We start from the raw sequence: 18,362 nt of genomic DNA on the forward strand, positions 1-18,362 counted from the left end.
GGAGCTTATGGTGATCATCACGATTGATCATGTGTCGTGGAACCTGAAGCCGATTCCGGTGCCATGAGTGCATATTCCGAAAATCATTGACTTGCTCAAGGAGAAGGTGGGGATCGGGATTTTAGAGGCATCCAATGCTCTGTACTCAAATCGATGGTTTACAGTTCCGAAGAAGAATGGGTCTCTCCGATTTATTCAAGATTTGCAACCGGTGAACAAGGTCATGATCCGGAACTCTAGAGTCGGTTCGATAGTGGACGAATTTGCGGATGCGTTTTCCAGTCGCGCGATATACTCCAGCGGAGACCTATGCTCTAGGTATGACCAATTCCAACTAGTCGTGGAGAGCCGAGACATCACTACCATTCGAACACCGATAGGATTAGTCCAGATGTGCACGCTACCACAAGGCGCAACGAACTCGGTCACACATATGATGAATGCGATGAACAAGGTGCTCCGAGACTGCATTCTGGAGATAACGATGCCATTCCTAGATGACATTCCGATAAAAGGATGTGCGGTGGAAGAAAAAGATGAGACTATGGATGATCGGGGATGCCGAAAGTTCGTAGTCGACCATATTCGCGATTGCAAGAAAGTGTTACGGAAGTTAGAAGATGTGCAGCTAACGCTCTCCGGAGAGAAATCGGCATTCGGACAAGAAGAGATATTGGTAGTCGGACAACTATGTGGGCCCTACGGCTGAAGACCATCGCCAGTCAAGATCAAAGCGATTCAAGCTATGAAAGAAATATGCGAGTCACAATCCGAAGCTCGTAGATTTCTTGGAGCATGTGCATTCTATCACATATGGATTCCGCACTATGCACACATTGCAGACTCACTCTATCACTTGTTGCGGAAGGGGAAGAAGTTCGAATGGAAACCGGAACATACCAAAGCCGTGAAGAAGCTCAAGAAATCACTACAGAGGGAAAAAGCACTTAAGAAGCCGAACTATGATCGACCGATTATAGTAACGGTTGATACAAGTCCAACCAGGATCGGATGGGTCATCAATCAAGCCAATTCGGATGGTTCACGATATCCGATCTGATCCAGAGCAAAGGTTCTCAACGAAAGGAAACGCGGATATGCACAAGTTAAAAGAGAATTATAGGGAGTCGTGTCAACGATAAAATCAGTTCGAGATTACTTGATTGGAGCCGAAATAGTGATCGAAACATATTGTCTTCCGATACTCGGGATGATGTGGTGTTGCACGATACCGAATGTGGCTATGCTAAGATGGATTGCATATACAAAGTCACTTAATCCGGAGATACAACACATCTCCGGAAAAGGAAACGTGGTAGCGGATATGCTATCAAGGGCACGGTTCGGAGACGACATAGCCGAATCCGATAATGAAGAAGTTTCCGAAAACTACTTTACTTTGGAGCACATATGCCGGGTGAACGTAATCCGAGAATTCTAGGAAGAAGAATACGAGGGAGAAAGTTTGTTGATCGGGAAAGTGCTACAAGAAATCGAGGAATCATCTAACAATAAAGAAAAGAGAGTCAAGATCCGAAGTAAGAAGCGGCAAATCCAAAAGTTTTTCTTGAACAATGGATTAATCTGGAGGGAGCCGAAAAGACCGAATGGTATACCACTACACGTAGTCGGAACAAAAGAGCAACGAAACTGGTTAATGTCCGAATTTCACGAATCTGATTGGGCTGGACATCGAGGAACATGGGCAACATTTGCGAAGATCAAACAAAAATATTGGTGGAAGAATATGTACAAAGATGTAGCAGAGTTCACGGAAAGCTGTGAGAAATGTTAAATCTACTCCGGAGTTTGACACTGAGATGAATTACATCCGACATTCTCATCGACAATCAACTTCAAATGGATGGTCGACATTGTGGCCATGCCAACCGGGATCTGACAAAAGAAGTACTTGGTGTTAGCTCGGGAAGATTTGACAAACCAAGTAGAAGGACGGGCACTACAGAGGAAAACATGTTCCGTAGTATGCCAATTTCTCTTGGAAGAAGTGTTCTGCAGGTATGGGTGCATAGGACAAGTGATTACGGATCGGGGAGAACTTGACTCTGATACAGCTAGGGAATTCTTTGCCAGACATGGAGTACGGTTAACACTAACCACGGCATACAATCTGGAAGCCAACAGAAAGATCGAGCGAGGACATAATCCAATCGTTAAAGCACTTGCAAAAGCATGCGACGGAAGGGTGAAGGATTGGTCGCAAATGCTTTTGTATGCACTATGGGTGGATCGCACGACGCATAGTTCCGTGACCGGTTATATGCCAGCTAAACTTATGACCGGACAAGCACCGGTAATGCTGACGGAAACCACAATTGCAACATGGACAGTGCTACCGTGGAAGGAAGAAATGAACCAGGAAGAACTACTAGCATTCCCGATACAACAACTAGAGGGAAGACCAGAAGATATAGTGGAAGCAACACGCCGACAATAGGAAGCACGATTCCAGAACAGAAGTCGATTCGACACAAAGCATCGACTACGACCACGGAAGATTGAAGGAGATTGGGTGATTGTCTATGATAGTAGTTTGGATCATCAACATACAACGATACAAAAGTTCGCTAAAAGGTGGTTTGGCCCATGCGAGGTTCGGAAAGTTTTCGACAATGGAACTTATCGACTATGCGAGTTGGATGGAACAGTACTACGGGTGCCCATAGTGGGGAAACAGGTGAAGATTTTCAAGAAGCGGACTAACGAAGAACCTTATGTAAGCTTAGACAAGACCGACAACGAGGAGCAATCGGGCAAAGATCGCGGTGATGCGGAAAATGAAGAAAGTGGACTACAATTGATAATCGACATAAGGGGAGAATCGGAGAGTGCTACGGATGAAGGCGAATAACAAGCATCGGGAACTTCGGCACATACCGGAGGATGTGCGGGTTCGGAGGGGGTGAGTGTCATAGTGTATTTCGTACACTACGTGAAAAATGTATATAGTATTCGATTCAATAAATATGAATAAATAGAAGAAAATGTTAAAATACGTGATACATGCATAGGGCAAGATTTGAACCTTGCATGCTAGGATAAACTTTAGTTTAAAACGCATGATAAAAGAAAAGGCTACACATGCACATCTAGAGTGCATGAACACTATAGTCAATAAAAAAATGCATGAGGTTAGAAAAAGCATGAGCACTATATTTAGGAAATAAAAAGCATGGTTGAGAAAGGCAACTCATGCACATCTAGTGTGCATGAACACTTTAGGAAAAAGCATGATGCTATGCTTAGCCTCTTCCATCACTATATAAGGAAGAGAGAAAGATGTATATGGGGGTTGATTTTTATAAGGGTTGATTAATATAAAATATTCGTGGGATTCACGAGTTTCATATCTTTCTTCTTGCAATCTATTCGTAACTAACCTTACCTCATATTCTTCCTTCTCCTAGTCCAAAACCTCAGCGGTTCCCACCCAACTCATGCAACGATCCAAAGCCAAAAGGCACGACAACATATCATAAAACTCGCTTAGCACAATCCAAATGGATATCTCGTGGAGTTTGCATGAATTGGCTAAGGAGGCCAACCAGATAGCTCAGCTCGAGTGGAATGATCATGAGGTAGATGAGACTCTCGATCAATTGTCGATGTTGAGTTGGTTCGCACTCTTCCGTGCCGGAGTTGGTCGTTAGCTTTAGGTTCCGATCGAGAGGGGTTGCCGCAGACTTACACTCAGTCATCTCGAACTTGTATAACAAGTTAAGGATGTAGTGTTGTTGAGAGATCATAATGTCGGCTAGAGCCCGAATTACTTTGATGCCAAGGAAGTAATGGAGCTCCTTCAGGTCCATTATCTCGAATTTGTTGGAGAGTAAGGTCTTAACCTTGTTGATGTCAACTAGATGTTCTCCGCCAATAACCAGAGCATCCACATATCGGATGATGACAATCGGGCTTTCAGAGTCATTTCGTACGTAGAGGGAGTTGTTGTATTTCGACATTCGAAAGTCGATTCGATGAAGATATTGTGTTATCTTCGAGTGCCAAGCACGTGGTGCTTGTTTAAGGCCGTAAAGTGGCTTCTTCAGTCGGCAAACTACTTTCGGATGGATGCTCGATTTGAAGTAGGGTGGTTGTACCATGTACACCTCCTCTTCTAATTCACCTTGAAGAAAGGCGTTCTTTACGTTGTCGTGACGATTTTCGGCTACGGTGTGAAACCGAGTGAGACAAATAAACGAAGGATGTGCAACATTGCACATACACTTAGAAAATAAGCCTCCTAAGGCCTAGTTGCACTTGAGTTCATACAGAGGGGTGCAAGCAAGGTTTGAACCTTGCACCTCTAAGATACAAGATAATTGCCTTACCACACCTTTTCATATACAAATTATAGACGAAACAACCATAGAAAACCATGTGCACAAAACCATGGTTTGTGCATGACATAAGCAAAACCGTGTGCACAAAACCATGGTTTTGGCCCATGGTTATGTGCATGTCACGAGCATGGAAAGACCTATAAAAGCCTCTAGTTGGGCTTGTGTAAGGGGGGCTCAATATGTGATATCACCAACACCATTATCATCAATATAATTATATTTGTCTTTATCTTCTTCATATTTTTCTACTTCTCAAGTGTACAATCTTTCTTCTTCTCAAGTAAACCAATTTCATCTAATCTTACATTGATCGTCATCTAGCGTCGATAATTCCGCGAACGTCCTCCCCAGTCCAAGACCCCGGTGGTCGCTCGAGTAGCACACGCACGCGTGAATCTTCGCGACAATGTCCATTTGATGGAGGTGCCACCCTTTTGCTACTGCAAGTGCAATTACGGTCCGCACAATTGTCATCTTTGCCACCAGGGCAAAGGTCTCTTCATAGTCGACTCCATGTGTTTATGCGTATCCTTTCGCTACGAGTCAAGCTTTGTAGCAATTTACGGAGCCGTCGACATTATCTTCACCTTGTAAATCCATCTGCATTTGATTGCCTTCTTGTGCGATGAGTGGGGAACGAGATCCCATGTCTCATTCTTCCATAGTGCCCCCATCTCCTCATTCATTGCTTCGACCCATCGTGGATCCTTGGCTGCTTCTGAAAAACTTTCCGGTTCTCGAACTATGGCCACTTGCATCATAAAGGCATAGTGGTATGCCATATAATCGTTGTAGCTAAATCCGCTAACAGGATTCTTCTCATGGGTGGAGCGACGGAGTTTTTCGCTTGCCGTGGCAATGACGTTCTTTATGCCAGGTGTCCTCATGATAGGTACATCGAAGCCACCGAACTCACTGTCGAGGGAGTGAGTCGATTCGTTGATGTTGAATTGATCGTCTTCATACTCCAGGATTTTCATCTTGCCTTTGTCCATCTTCGGACTAGGCTGAGATGTGCTTTGGTCACTCGGGGGTTCTTGTAGCCCACTAAGCCTTGTCGTAATCGGACTTTCTTCGAACATGTGTTCGAGTCGATCTCCATCTTCTATCTCTTGTTCTGTGGATTCCGAGTTGACTAGAATTGATTCGGGAGGAGTCGACTCAGGTTCGTACCATGATGGCGATTCATCGAAGACTACATCTCGACTCACACAAACCTTCTAAGTCGAGGGGTTATAGCACTTGTACCCCTTTTGCTCCAATGAGTATCCTACGAGGATACATTTCTCTGACTTCGGGTCGAGCTTCTGTCGCTTCTCGTCGGGGATGTGCACGTATGCAATGGAGCCAAATATCTGAACATGTGATAGATCGAGCTTCTTTCGGAAAAACTTCTCGTATGGGGTAACCTCATGCACTCCGGATGTCGTGCACCAATTCATGAGGTAGACAGAATAACCATATTCTGCTTTGGCCCAATATGACTTTGGCATGTGCTTTTCGTTCATCATGGCCCGTGCTACTTCGAGGATGTGTCAATTTTTGCATTCAGTTACTCCGTTTTGTTGTGGTGTATGTGGACACGAAAACTCTCACCGAATTCCTTCTTTTCGGAGAAAAGCGGAAAACTCGTCGGAGAAGTACTCTTTTCCTCCATCCGACCGAAGACATCGTACATGTCGACCTGTTTCCTTTTCAACTCCACTCTTGAATTTTTGGAAGTGTCTGAACACTTCATTCTTTTGCCGCATGGGGTAGATCTAAGCGTGCTTGGAGAAGTCATAGATGAAGGCCACATAATATTGATATCCGCCGAATGTAGCCATCTGAGCCGGTCCCCATACATTGGAGTGAATTACATCCAATATGCCTTTACTCACGTTCCTCTCCTTCGACAACGGGTGCCGATGTTGCTTGCCGAATTGGCAGGCTGCACATATGCCTTCAATCTCTTTCTCTTTGAAGGTCGGGAGTTCGATGACGACTCCTTTCGATTGCATTGCCTTGAGCTTTTGGAGTTTGATGTGGCCAATCCACTTGTGCCATAACTCTACGTCGGTGTCGGCTTTGGTGCCTTTTGCAAACATGGTTGATTTCATCTCGTGCAAGTCGAGAATGAACATTCGGCCCTCTCTTTGTCCACAAGCGATGTGTCGACCCTCTTTCTCGATGAAGCAACCGCCTTGATTAAATTGAACTTGCATCCCTTGCTCAACAATTTGGCCAATGGAGACCAAATTCTTTGTAATGGTTGGTACATGTAAGACATTCTTAATGTAAGTTTGGTTACCTTCTTTTGCGAATGGAACGTTGTCGATGTGCCGAATCAAATGAGTAGTGTCGTCTCCTGTTTCGACATAACCGGATCAGTCCGGCTCTCGAAGTTCTCAGAACCATTCTTGATGAGATGTCATATGGTTCGAGGCATCGGAGTCGACGAACCATACGTTTTCCGAACTAGAGGCACTATTCGAAGTAGAAGCCAACATAGAATTACATGAATAATAATAAAGTTACTTGCTTGTGTCATCTCCAAGCAATCATTCTAACAGAAAAAGATAGTGTTTGTACTAGTATGCTCGGCAAACAATATTCGATAAATTCTCTCACGTCAATCAATCTAATAGAAAAAGATAGTGCTTGAACTATGCTCGGCAAACAATATTCGGGAATTTCTCTCACGTCAATATCTCTCTAGAGATATGAGATAAGTTTCAAGAATTAGGGTACTATGGTAACACTCAAGTGTTTTAAAAACCACAGGGGTGACATAAATGTCTTGACTTGATCTATATTTTGAATGTTCATGATGGCTCTTGAGACTCAACCATGTTGTCTACCCGGAAGCATTGGCCATATGCAGGACAACATTAGAGTGTAATGTTATAGGTTATTTGTCACATACTAACAACACATCATGATGTATTCGGTCTCTCTTTAGATGTTGATGAACGAGATAAGTCAAATGCTTGTTCCTGTATTTGACCATGGTGTAAGACCATCTGATTGTAACCTAGAATTCCAACCAAGAACATTGTAAAACATGTTCGACAAAAGTCAAGGATTACATCGCAATGGACATGTAAGATATACTAGCCAAATTTGAAAAGGGTGTCGCCATATGTAAGGCAGACCAAGATATGTGTGTAACATAGTGTGTAGATTCTTCGTAACGAAAGAATTTTGTTTTCCCAAAGTTCGTGTTTGGGTCATGTGAATTGGACAATTACTTTGATTCACGACCTTAGGTTGGCCATGTACAAAATCATTGTTGTAGAATACTTAGCATAACAATATGCGTAGAATGTGTATGCTAAGCATTCTACAAGTATTCTAACTTTTACGTATTTTACAAATAAAAAACGTAAATATTTAGAATACGTGTAGAATACTTTAAATACGTAGAATACGTGTAAAATATGTTAAATGCTTCTTAAATTTTAAAGATTTTTTTTCAAAAAAAATATTTTGAATTTTGAATTTTTTTTAAACATTTTTGAAATGTTAAATATGTAGAATATGTCAAATTTTTAGAGTATGTAGAATACGTGGAATTTTTTAAAATGGTAGTTCTAAAACGTAGAATACATGTAAAATACGTCAAAGTATTCTAAAACATATTCTAAATATAGAGTGCACGTGTTTTTAACAACTATGTGCAAAATAGGTTTTTGCCCTAGATGGAAAATGTTTCACTTTTCCAAAAACAACCAAACAACATTGCAATGATCAAATACATGAAAAAAACTAGGGAATCTAATTGGTCATGCCAAACGACACACTTGAGGGAAGTGAGGAGTAATGTGTGTTTGGTGCTCTATTTTACAGTGTCTGGATGTAAGACATATAAACTGGGAAATTGCGTGTGAAAAATAAAAATATGTCTTTTTCTAAAAATATTGTGTATCGTTCCATGAAAATGCTTGAATGGTGGGGAGCATGTAAATCTTGAGTGTTGTAGCATGAAAACCCTAAAATCTAATAATAAGAAGTAAAATTATTTTCAGCGAAAACCCTAATCTTTCCAAAACTTGAGCATTCTACAAAATTTACAAGGAAACATCTAGAACCCCAAAAAATGAAGAAGAAGAGAAAGAAATTGAAAATTCCCAAGAAGAGGGAACCCAAAACAATTGGGTTGGGCTTTATTTGATATGTTGTAGTGCTTTGAATTTTGCACATGCTCAACAAAGTGAGTGCTTTTTTATCATGGCAGGGAATTTGGTTTGATGTATGTGGTCATTTTGAACAATGTGTCCTCGAAAAGGTTAAAGTGATGATCACTTATTCTAAACTAGATTTGAACCCACTCCGTTTTAACAATCATCTATCTTATCCAGTTAAACTAATGTATTTTTGTTGTAATAATTTTACTTATTGTTAATTTATCTAGAATTATTTCCTTATCCCTTCCTACTTTTCATCAAACCTCATAATTTGCAACATACAAGATAGATACTCGCACCTAAACTTTAGAAACTAAAGTGTGAAAGGGCCCTTATGACAAAATACTTTTGTTAAGAGAAGTATATATAAAAGGTTCTTTTTGTCCATTGTCAAACTTCGTCTTGACTTAACACATTTTTAAGCTTATCGTTCTCCCCCTTAATTTTATAAGCGGAAGTCTTGAAATCTTGATTTCAATTAATGAAAGCTTATTATTAATGTTACTTAAGACTTACGTATCTTTGAAGTAATTAGAGAATGTCAATAAGTTGAGTGATTATTTGGGTAACTTTCTCGATTTGATTAAGCTTGAATACAAGAGTTTGCATAAAAACTAGCTCACTCATTGGGTTGAAGCATGGAGGAGCCCAACCTGTTAGCCTCCTTTGCTTGTCTCACCTACGAGGGGGTAGATGATAGTTTAACCCTAAAGAATGGCCTAGATCAAAGTATAAACTTTGGTCGAGTAAAGATGAGGAATACCTCGTCAAGCCTCACAAGTGTTTACAGATTGAACAAAAAATGATATGATTGATTATGCAAATTAAATTAATTGACAAATTTGGAATAAATAAAACTGAGTGTAATGTTGATTTTGTCTTTTAAGAGAATCTCATAAACCTTTTTTGAATAACTGAATGCATATCCATATCTTAATATGCAAGGAGTTCATTAATTTTCGGTGGAATGCATAATGGCTAAATACAGATGAATACACATCTTTCATTGATTTTTTATCATTAATGAGCAAGTAGATGTTTTCATGAATAAACAATCAATTGATTATCGACATTTTCTCTAAGAATATACACATCTGTCTTTATATCACTCAATACTTTTCTACCCTCGAGTGAAATTTAGATCCTATTTCTTCACATCATGACAAAGAAAAAGAGATGGATTCATTTAGTTCATGTGAAACAAATTGATTCTTCGAAGGCTTACTTGTCTTTTGTCGTTAATTTAACTGTCCACGCGGTTTTAATGGTGACATGCAACTTTGTGCGTCAATTTGCCGTAACAATGTACAGTGCTAGCCATAGTCAGCTAGTTTGATATATTCTTTTATCCAAGTTCTTTTGAACAATTATATGCAATTCATTTGTTAACGTATAAATCTTCCCTAAATTCTAAAGCATACTCAACCCGATGTCAAAAGCATGTGACGATTTTAATGCCTCTCTTCTTAGCTTTTTTTTGTGTGGCAATAGTGCCAATAAAAATAATATAAAAAGGTATTAAAAGAACACACAAAGGTAAACTAAACCAATTTGCATTTTGTTCTTGATTTTGTACTTCATACTTGTATATGGAACCTTCAAGCTCTCCAGAATATAAAACCATCATCTTTTCTTTTCACAACTGGAATGTCTATCTTTTGTTGCATGTATATGATTACTTTAAGCATGTAGGTGACTAATTCCCCAAAACTAACGGGATATACCAAAAAACAAGGACGACTTCAGTTTGATAACATGACCCATTATGTCATACACACGGCTATTAGCTGTGAATGAATTTGTGCACAAGATGGTAATATCAATAAGGAAAAGAGAGTAGGGCCATGCACGATTTATGAAGTAGTTGTCTCCGAGCCTCCTTTATGGTACGTAGTCAAAAAAGCTTGTTTGAAATCAACAATAAAGAGATTATCCCTTGTGTTTGATTTCTCCCATTCCAACCCAATAGGATAACCATGAAAGAGGTGGTGTGTTGCAGAGTGTTTTTTTGGTGCAAAATGTCCAATCATGTACCCCTAGTCACTTGCTGAATTCTCCAGCCTCTTCTTAAATTTCCTTTCCATGATGGGTCTTGCTCACTAGCTAAAGAGCACACCCGTTTTTTTACTTCATGCCCTCTGAAAGTTACTCTGTCAGTTAGACATACATCTATGTGCATTGAAGTGGAAGTCAGTTAGAGGGAATAAATTATTGAATGTTTTGTGGGAGAACCAAAGAGAAGTTTTCTTCTTTACCATCCCTTGAGCCCCGACTCTTGGAGTCACATAGGCCGACCAGGAGGCCTCGCCCCACCCAAAGCATGGGAAAATGAACGCACTTTCTTCGCACAAGGTGTGGGATAAGCCCTAGAAATTCAGGGACAATTGAAGAGGGGAGTTCCTAGAAATCCAATCCAATCCGGTTCTCGTCCTTATTATCATTTTTTTTAATGAACACCACGTGCACGTGGGTTGGAAGCCTTCTACTCCCACACGGATTCGGTCATACCATCGTTTTTTTATACTTCTTCTTCTTAGTGTAGGCCCAGATACGCAAGATCAATGTATGGGATAACAGATCAATGATCTCAGATCCTTTTCGGCCGACACAACATAAACATCCATCCATTGCTTGGCATGCATGTCCATCAATCATCAATCATCAATCATCAATCATCAATCTCCTTCTCCCACAAAATATATCCTCCAAAAAAAGACCTACTCACCTCAAGCACTTGCTTTGCTTTATGTAGACATCCTTTTCAGATATAGCCAGATAGATAGATAGATAGATAGATAGATAGATAAGAAAGGAAAAAGAGGAGGTGTTTGACTCTAATCACAGTGCTTCAGAGCTTCTACTTCTACAATTTTACAACATTACTCTCTCTCTCTCTCTCTCTCTCTCTCTCTCGGCTATGGCGGCCAATATAGTTGATAATTCCACTAATCTGCTGAATCCAGATGATGGGTTCCTCCCGAACTTGCCACCGTCCTCTAATTCCACTGATCTGCTGAATCCAGATGATGGGTTCCTCCCGAACCTGACACCGTCCACGAATGGATGCCCGGAATCAGCCCGATCGGAAGTACCTTCCGAGGTTCGAGCCGCGATCAGAGTGCAGAAGGTATTTCGAGGTTACCGAGCCCGAAGGCAACTTGCCGACCATGCTGTCACGAAGAAAAGTTGGTTAGTGTCTCTCTATGTATATGTATATGTATATGTATATGTATATGTATATGTATATGCATATTTGTATGTATATGTATATGTATATGCATATTTGTATGTATATGTATATGTATATGTATTGTATATGTATATTTGTATGTATATGTATGTGTATATGTATGATATGTATATTTGTATGTATATTTGTATGTGTATGTCTGTTTTCTTGTGAAGCCCTTTTAAAAAGTGAAATTTGTGAGATCAGAGAGTATTTCATGCCATTTGCTTCTGGTCTTTTGCACCAATTTTATCATTTTATTGGATGTTGACAAATGAATGCTTCATGCCATGTCATGAATGTTGACCCAGTAAGTGAACATCTAGTGTGTTATGTTTGATGCTTGAAGAACGACTCTCGCTGTCTCTCGCTGTCTCTCACTGCTCTTCCATTGTGTTGCAAGGGGAATTCTCTCTCTCTCTGTCAATCTCAATTACGAAGTTCATTAGTAAAATTCCTGAACAATGAGAAGCAATACTTGGTTCCACACATACTAAGTGAAAATGTTTTGACTTTTGGTCTCGTACACGCCATATTTGACCTCTCTCCTTTGGATTTATTGATGTTTACTAGGGGCCGAAATCCGCATATGAGACCTCTCATGATTCCAAATATGGGTGACTTCAGATTATCCTTACTGCAAAGAATAAACACTCTAGCTTTCGTAAATATCCATCAGAACATTCTTGATGCATACCACAAAAATTAAAGCTTTAGCTCTCATAAATATCCATAATAGTAATCTTGGTACATACTGTCAAAAGTCAAAATTCTAGCTTTTGTAAATATCCATAAATAACTATCTTGATGCATGAGCTCATTTTACTGTTGATAATGATTCTTGACATGGGTTTACAAGCTTGAAGTATAGATAAACCGCACTGAGTATAATATAAATTACTATGTGCATGGTAAGTAGTGGTGAAGGGACAGGGTGTCTGATGCTATTGTTGTAGATATATTTTATTACTGTACTCAGGGGTTCAATCTGACATTTGAGACCAAGTGAAACATTTTCATACAGTATGGAGTTTATATGAGACTCTTGATACAAATGTGAGATTAAGATTAGCAGATTTCGTTATGCACTTCTGGTAGGTGTTTTCCGCCACCAAATTAAGGTTAGTTTTACTTGAGTTAAAACATTTGGTTATTGGAAAAATATAAATAATGGGACGGCCTTCGACAGGCCCAGTACTCGAGATGCATAATCTTACGTTGGGTGCTAATGATTTGATGGAAATTGTCTAGTTTTGAGAGTAGATTGACATTTATCATTTTCGAAATGTAATAATGTCTTGATTCATTACTTACATCCATTATCTCAAATTTTGATTACTGCTCAAAATGATTCGAGTGGCATCTATTTACTGGAAAAAGATTCATTAGCTTTCTAATTTTAGGTGGGAGGTGATTGAAGGGGCTTTTCTTCGGCAGAATTCGCAGACATTCTACGCTTATGAAAATGAGGATACAGCAGCAAGACGATGGTCGCGGCTGAAAAAAAAAGCTGCCAGAGTATAGAGTGATGATCTTGTTATTATGCTCTTGGGCACAATTCTTTTCTTGCATCAGTATTGAATTTGTAAAATCAATGTAAGTGTAGGTTGGGAAGGGTTTATCCAAGGATGAGAAGGCACAGAAATTAGCTATTCAACACTGGCTTGAAGCTGTATGTTTCTTAGAAAAAGCCCTTGTGATGTCTTCTTTTCAATTTGTATATAATTTATTTGCAGTCTAATATTAACAAAAGAAAATTGAAATGATATCAAAGTTACATTCTTGTGGGTTGTCTTGTATAGATTGATCCAAGGCATCGTTATGGACATAACCTCAAGTTCTACTATGATGTGTGGAGGGAAAGTGCAACAAAACAGCCATTTTTTTATTGGTAAATAATGCCATTGTTTCCGGAATTACTTGTTTCTCTGAAATAGTTTTTTATCAAGTGAAGAGTATATTACTCTTGTTTATTCTTGTACATTGTCTTGTTCCTGTCATGTTAATAACTCTTTGTTTATTCCTTTGAGATCCTTTTTGTTTAGTTAATGTTTTATAAAGCTGCCTCCAGCTATACATCAAATGGATACCGGAATATAGAAATACTATCAGATTGTTGTGAAGTAATTAAGGTTATGAAGTATCATCCTGTAGTTATTAATGTGGTCTGCCATATTGTTTCAACTCTGTGATCCATCTTATGCTTATGATTGAAAGGTGCTTGCAACTATTTATACTGATATGTGCTGGTTTGAAGGTTGGATATTGGGGAGGGCAAGGATGTGAATATACCTGAATGCAAAAGAACCAAATTGTTTAAACAACAAATTGAGTATCTAGGGCCTGTAAGTATTTTCAACATCTCCAGTGTCAAAAACATAGTCGCCCTGTAAAATTCAGTTGAGTTTATGCAAAAAGGTTTTTATTTATTATTTCATAGTCTCAACTTTTATGATAGATGATGATGATGATACTTGATGATAGAATGAAAGGGAACAGTATGAAGTCATAGTTGATAACGGGAAGCTGTGTTACAAGGAAAAGAAAAAACCGGTTGACACTCAAGACGAAGACAAATGGATCTTTGTTATGAGCACATTGGGGAAACTCTACGTCGCAAAGGTTTGGTTTTACTATCTTATTTTAATGTCATTTAACATATCAAAAGTATTGTCGGAATGAATGTCTTTCTTCCTGTGTGCTGGGATTGAAGAGTGATGTGAGAAAAATGCATGAGAAGAGGTGTCTGTTTTGTCTCTGTAACTTTTCAGGGTTTTTACACTTTATGGTGTAGGGATTATAGTAGAGCCACAAGTGTGTGCACATGATTTTAGGGAATGGAAAGAAGGTACCAGAAGTCCACAGGATTAAGGTTAAGTGTGGAAAGTGAAAGGGAAAATATAGAAGAAAGCAAGGTATATATATATAGATATAGATATAGATATAGATATATATATAGATGTATATATATATATATGAGAGAGAACCTAAATTTGCTTAGGAGATACTTCTTGTATATAGCAGGAGTATCGTTTAAGGATCTAAGGGGGGAGCGAGAGAGAACTTTAATTTGCTCAAGAGATACTTACTTGAATATTTAAGGATCTAAGGTTTAGGGTTTCAAGTTTTCGCTAGAGACACAGAGTATGGTGTTGCTATGGATTTCGGAAACTGAAACAATGTATTGTTAGGTTTTAGGATTTAGGGTTCATTAGAGATACAATTAATATGTGTGGCCATGGAAAGAAAGTGATACTAGGGCCTAGGTTTTATATCAATAGAGAAGAATGTGTGCCCATATACAATAGAAGTTCTTAGACTCTTGTTCTTGGAATTAAAACCATGCGAAATGTAGGGCTTTCACACATGAATTTCTGGTTTTCACTGAACAAGCTTGCCAACTGAGTTACTCTACTGTCTCATCTTTTGGCATGGTGGTTCTATTCAGCTAAATGTGTCTGTGTTCACATCACAGAAGGTAAAAGGGAGATTTCAGCACTCGAGTTTCCTGGCGGGGGGAGCTACCAAAGCTGCTGGAAGACTGATTGTGAGGGAAGGAATATTGGAGGTATATGTCGCCGGATATGCTTTTATTTATTTCATTCACGTGAAAACATGCGATATAGTTATATTGATTTCGTTAGCATGAAAACAAATGAATCCCTAGTTTCGTTTATTTTGTGTGTATACTATATAAAGTCTGTCAATGAAAGAACTAAACCTAATTTTTTTTATGTGTGCATAGTTGATGGAAGCACATAGCGGACACTATCTTCCAACGGAAGAGAATTTTAGTAGTCTCATCAAGGTTCTAGAAGAGCTTGGAACTGACCTCAGCAAAGTTCTGGTATAATAATACAAAGAGATCAATCCATCGATTCTATATGCATGTACTATGAAGAAATGAAAAGGAACTAAATATGTCTACATTTCAATTGATAAAATGTTGCTCAATACTTTTTGTGTTTCTTTTTTGTCTGAGTGGGGGGTATCAGGTGCAAACAGTATCTGATGATTTATTGAAAAAATCCTCGAGTGTTAGAGGCCCTGATGATGAGGTTGGAGATCTTCATAACACCTTGGATTCCCACAATACCAAAGAGGCTCCTTTTGGAGATAACAGTAAAGATGAAGAAGAAAGTTCTAGGTATAGAGTCCATTTGATCAAATCACAACGCTCCGGATTAATTTAGCAGCCCGAAGGTGATTCTATCGAAGGTTCGACAAAGATGATGACGATTAAGTTGGAGACAAAGTAAAATATAGTATGACTCCATTGTATGTATTTGTTTTGTCATACAAGGTTCCCCACAATAGGTGTATTTTTGTTGTATTGGAGTAACTTAGCGCTTTTGCCTTTTTCCTTGTATACCATCATTCACAAACTTATCCTTATAAGATCTTTTCATCTATACCATCATTCACAAACTTATCCTTTAAGAATAGCCACTCATAGTTCACCCTAAAGTCAGACTTCGCTTTTATATTTTGGATACAATACCCTTGTAAATATTTGTAGGATTTAATCTAGCGATTCTGTGGACAACAAAATTATAAGTTATTGCACATGTTTGATATCCACTTAAAGATGGATTTAATTGAAAAAGCAATGCAATGTCGACGATGTAATTGAAATTGATCCTAACCTATTTTTATCAAGTTCATTGTTCCAATGTTTGTTAATCTCAATTTAAAGATGGATTTAATTGAAAAAGCAATGCAATGTTGACCAAGTATGTCATTGATGATAGTCTTAAGCCATTTGTATCAAGTTCATTGAACCCAAATTTAGTAAATTTCTCACAACCCTATTGTAGTTTCTCTCTTTCCAACCCCTCTTAAAAAGAGTCGCATGCAAGATGATATGTTTATTGGTACCATAGGTCAAAATCAGTTTTCCTCATGGAAGATAAAGATCTATTCTCACTCTCAAAGTTATACTCGAGAGGGTTGGAATAATTTGAATGTTAGAGAATCAATGCAACCAAAGTATCACTCAAGGATGGGAACGGAGATTGATACTATTAAATGTTATGGTGGTTCAAGTGTTCCTTTATAGAATGGAAGTGTGAGGTGACACTATGTCACTTGGCGCATGGAATGAAATAGAGAAAATTCAAAAGATTATTCTAAAACCCTTAAACATCTTATCTTTTTAATGCTATTAGAAACAAACACTTGGCTCATAGAGGTACTAGCCATGCAAAGGCTGTACAAGTATATTGCCCTTGGGACAATATTTGGAAACAGTTGCTAATGCCCCCCAAGTTGAGGAACAAAAGCAAGGGATCTACCTGAGGAGGGGCTTGTGTCTAATTAGCTAGTTGATGATGTATTGGCTTACCAATGTGATGATCAATCGCTAGATCAACCACATTGGGATCAACACGATCAAGATAGTAGTGGGGAAATTTGCAAAACTCAAGAATATGCTTGATCGTAGATCATCACCAACACAAGCTTCGACCATGGGATGGAAAGTACAAAAACTAGTAAGAGCAAAATCCTCTCATTTTGTTGGGTGCTTGAACTTATGAAATAATTTAAGAGATATGTGCAAAATATCTAATAAAGCTCTCGGGTGATGTTATGAAGTATGTTATCATCGAGGATAGATTACTACAGGCACTATGGATGAAGTGGCAAGATGCTAAAATGTCAAAATTGGAATATACATAGTAAATACTAACCCCCAACATTGGCCCAATACATGGTAAAAATGCAAGAACGTATCCAATCACATGTCATTATGCCCATGAGCTTTGGTTCTCAAATAGCCTTTGACACTTCTTCGAACCCAATCACATAAGTTGGGTTTTGAGGTAACAACATGGCATCATCATCCAAATATGAAGATATGAAAGATACGCAATGAAAGCTTACTGGAGGATGAATATCTCTTACTTTTCACATGCAAGGCGATTCCCCGAGAAAGATGATGACTTTTTAGATGGGCACGATAATATAATTATCATACTCAAATGTCCACCAAGAAGGTTGTGGACATTAAACGCATGCATTATTTTCACATAGAGGGTTTTTACTATAGAGTATTAACCCCCTATATTAGGAAGGAGTCACATACATGTTTTCTTTTCCAAACAAAATATGCTGTCATTAGTAAAATTCTGCATACATGACAACATGATTAGGCTAACAACATTACAATGGCTCTAGCCATGACGACCTATGAAAACCACAAATAATACAATCTAAGATTATTTCCACCTTCTCACCCAACATTTTTGCCAAAAACTTAAAGGCACAAAACTATTACCACTATTTGCATAGCATGTGATCAATGCATTCAATGATGCCCTACCTATTATAGTCATGGTTCATTTCCCCCCCCACATCAAACTCATATCAACCAACATCCATGTCATGTATGCCCTGACATCATTGCATTCCATGAAACCACATATGTAGTTAGAAGCCTCGGGAACACATCTCATGCTTCAACAACCCGGCTAACATGATCATGAGAGTTCCATTTCCAACTTTCATAAAAAAGTGTGTTACACCGTCCATTTCCAACTACTCTTTTCTCTGCGTGAGCTTCCATTGCAACCATTGCAACAACTACTGCCAAGGTTCATTACAACT

At 38.8% G+C, this 18,362-nt stretch overlaps 1 protein-coding gene across 1 annotated transcript; it reads left to right on the forward strand.

The window, feature by feature from the left end:
* The first annotated feature begins 11,393 nt into the window (after positions 1-11,393).
* LOC147855102 (IQ domain-containing protein IQM1-like) lies at positions 11,394-16,322 on the forward strand. The gene is made up of 9 exons (XM_087330325.1): positions 11,394-11,716; positions 13,160-13,274; positions 13,363-13,428; positions 13,559-13,647; positions 14,014-14,101; positions 14,241-14,378; positions 15,232-15,324; positions 15,502-15,603; positions 15,752-16,322. Exons 1-9 carry the CDS (start codon positions 11,445-11,447, stop codon positions 15,947-15,949), a joined length of 1,161 nt encoding a protein of 386 aa, XP_087186451.1. The 5' UTR covers positions 11,394-11,444; the 3' UTR covers positions 15,950-16,322.
* Positions 16,323-18,362: the final 2,040 nt, after the last annotated feature.

This window comes from Azolla caroliniana, unplaced genomic scaffold (assembly GCF_043228905.1).
Source record: "Azolla caroliniana isolate FFs.n. ecotype wild unplaced genomic scaffold, voAzoCaro1.0.p SCAF_14, whole genome shotgun sequence".
Lineage (NCBI taxonomy): Eukaryota > Viridiplantae > Streptophyta > Polypodiopsida > Salviniales > Salviniaceae > Azolla > Azolla caroliniana.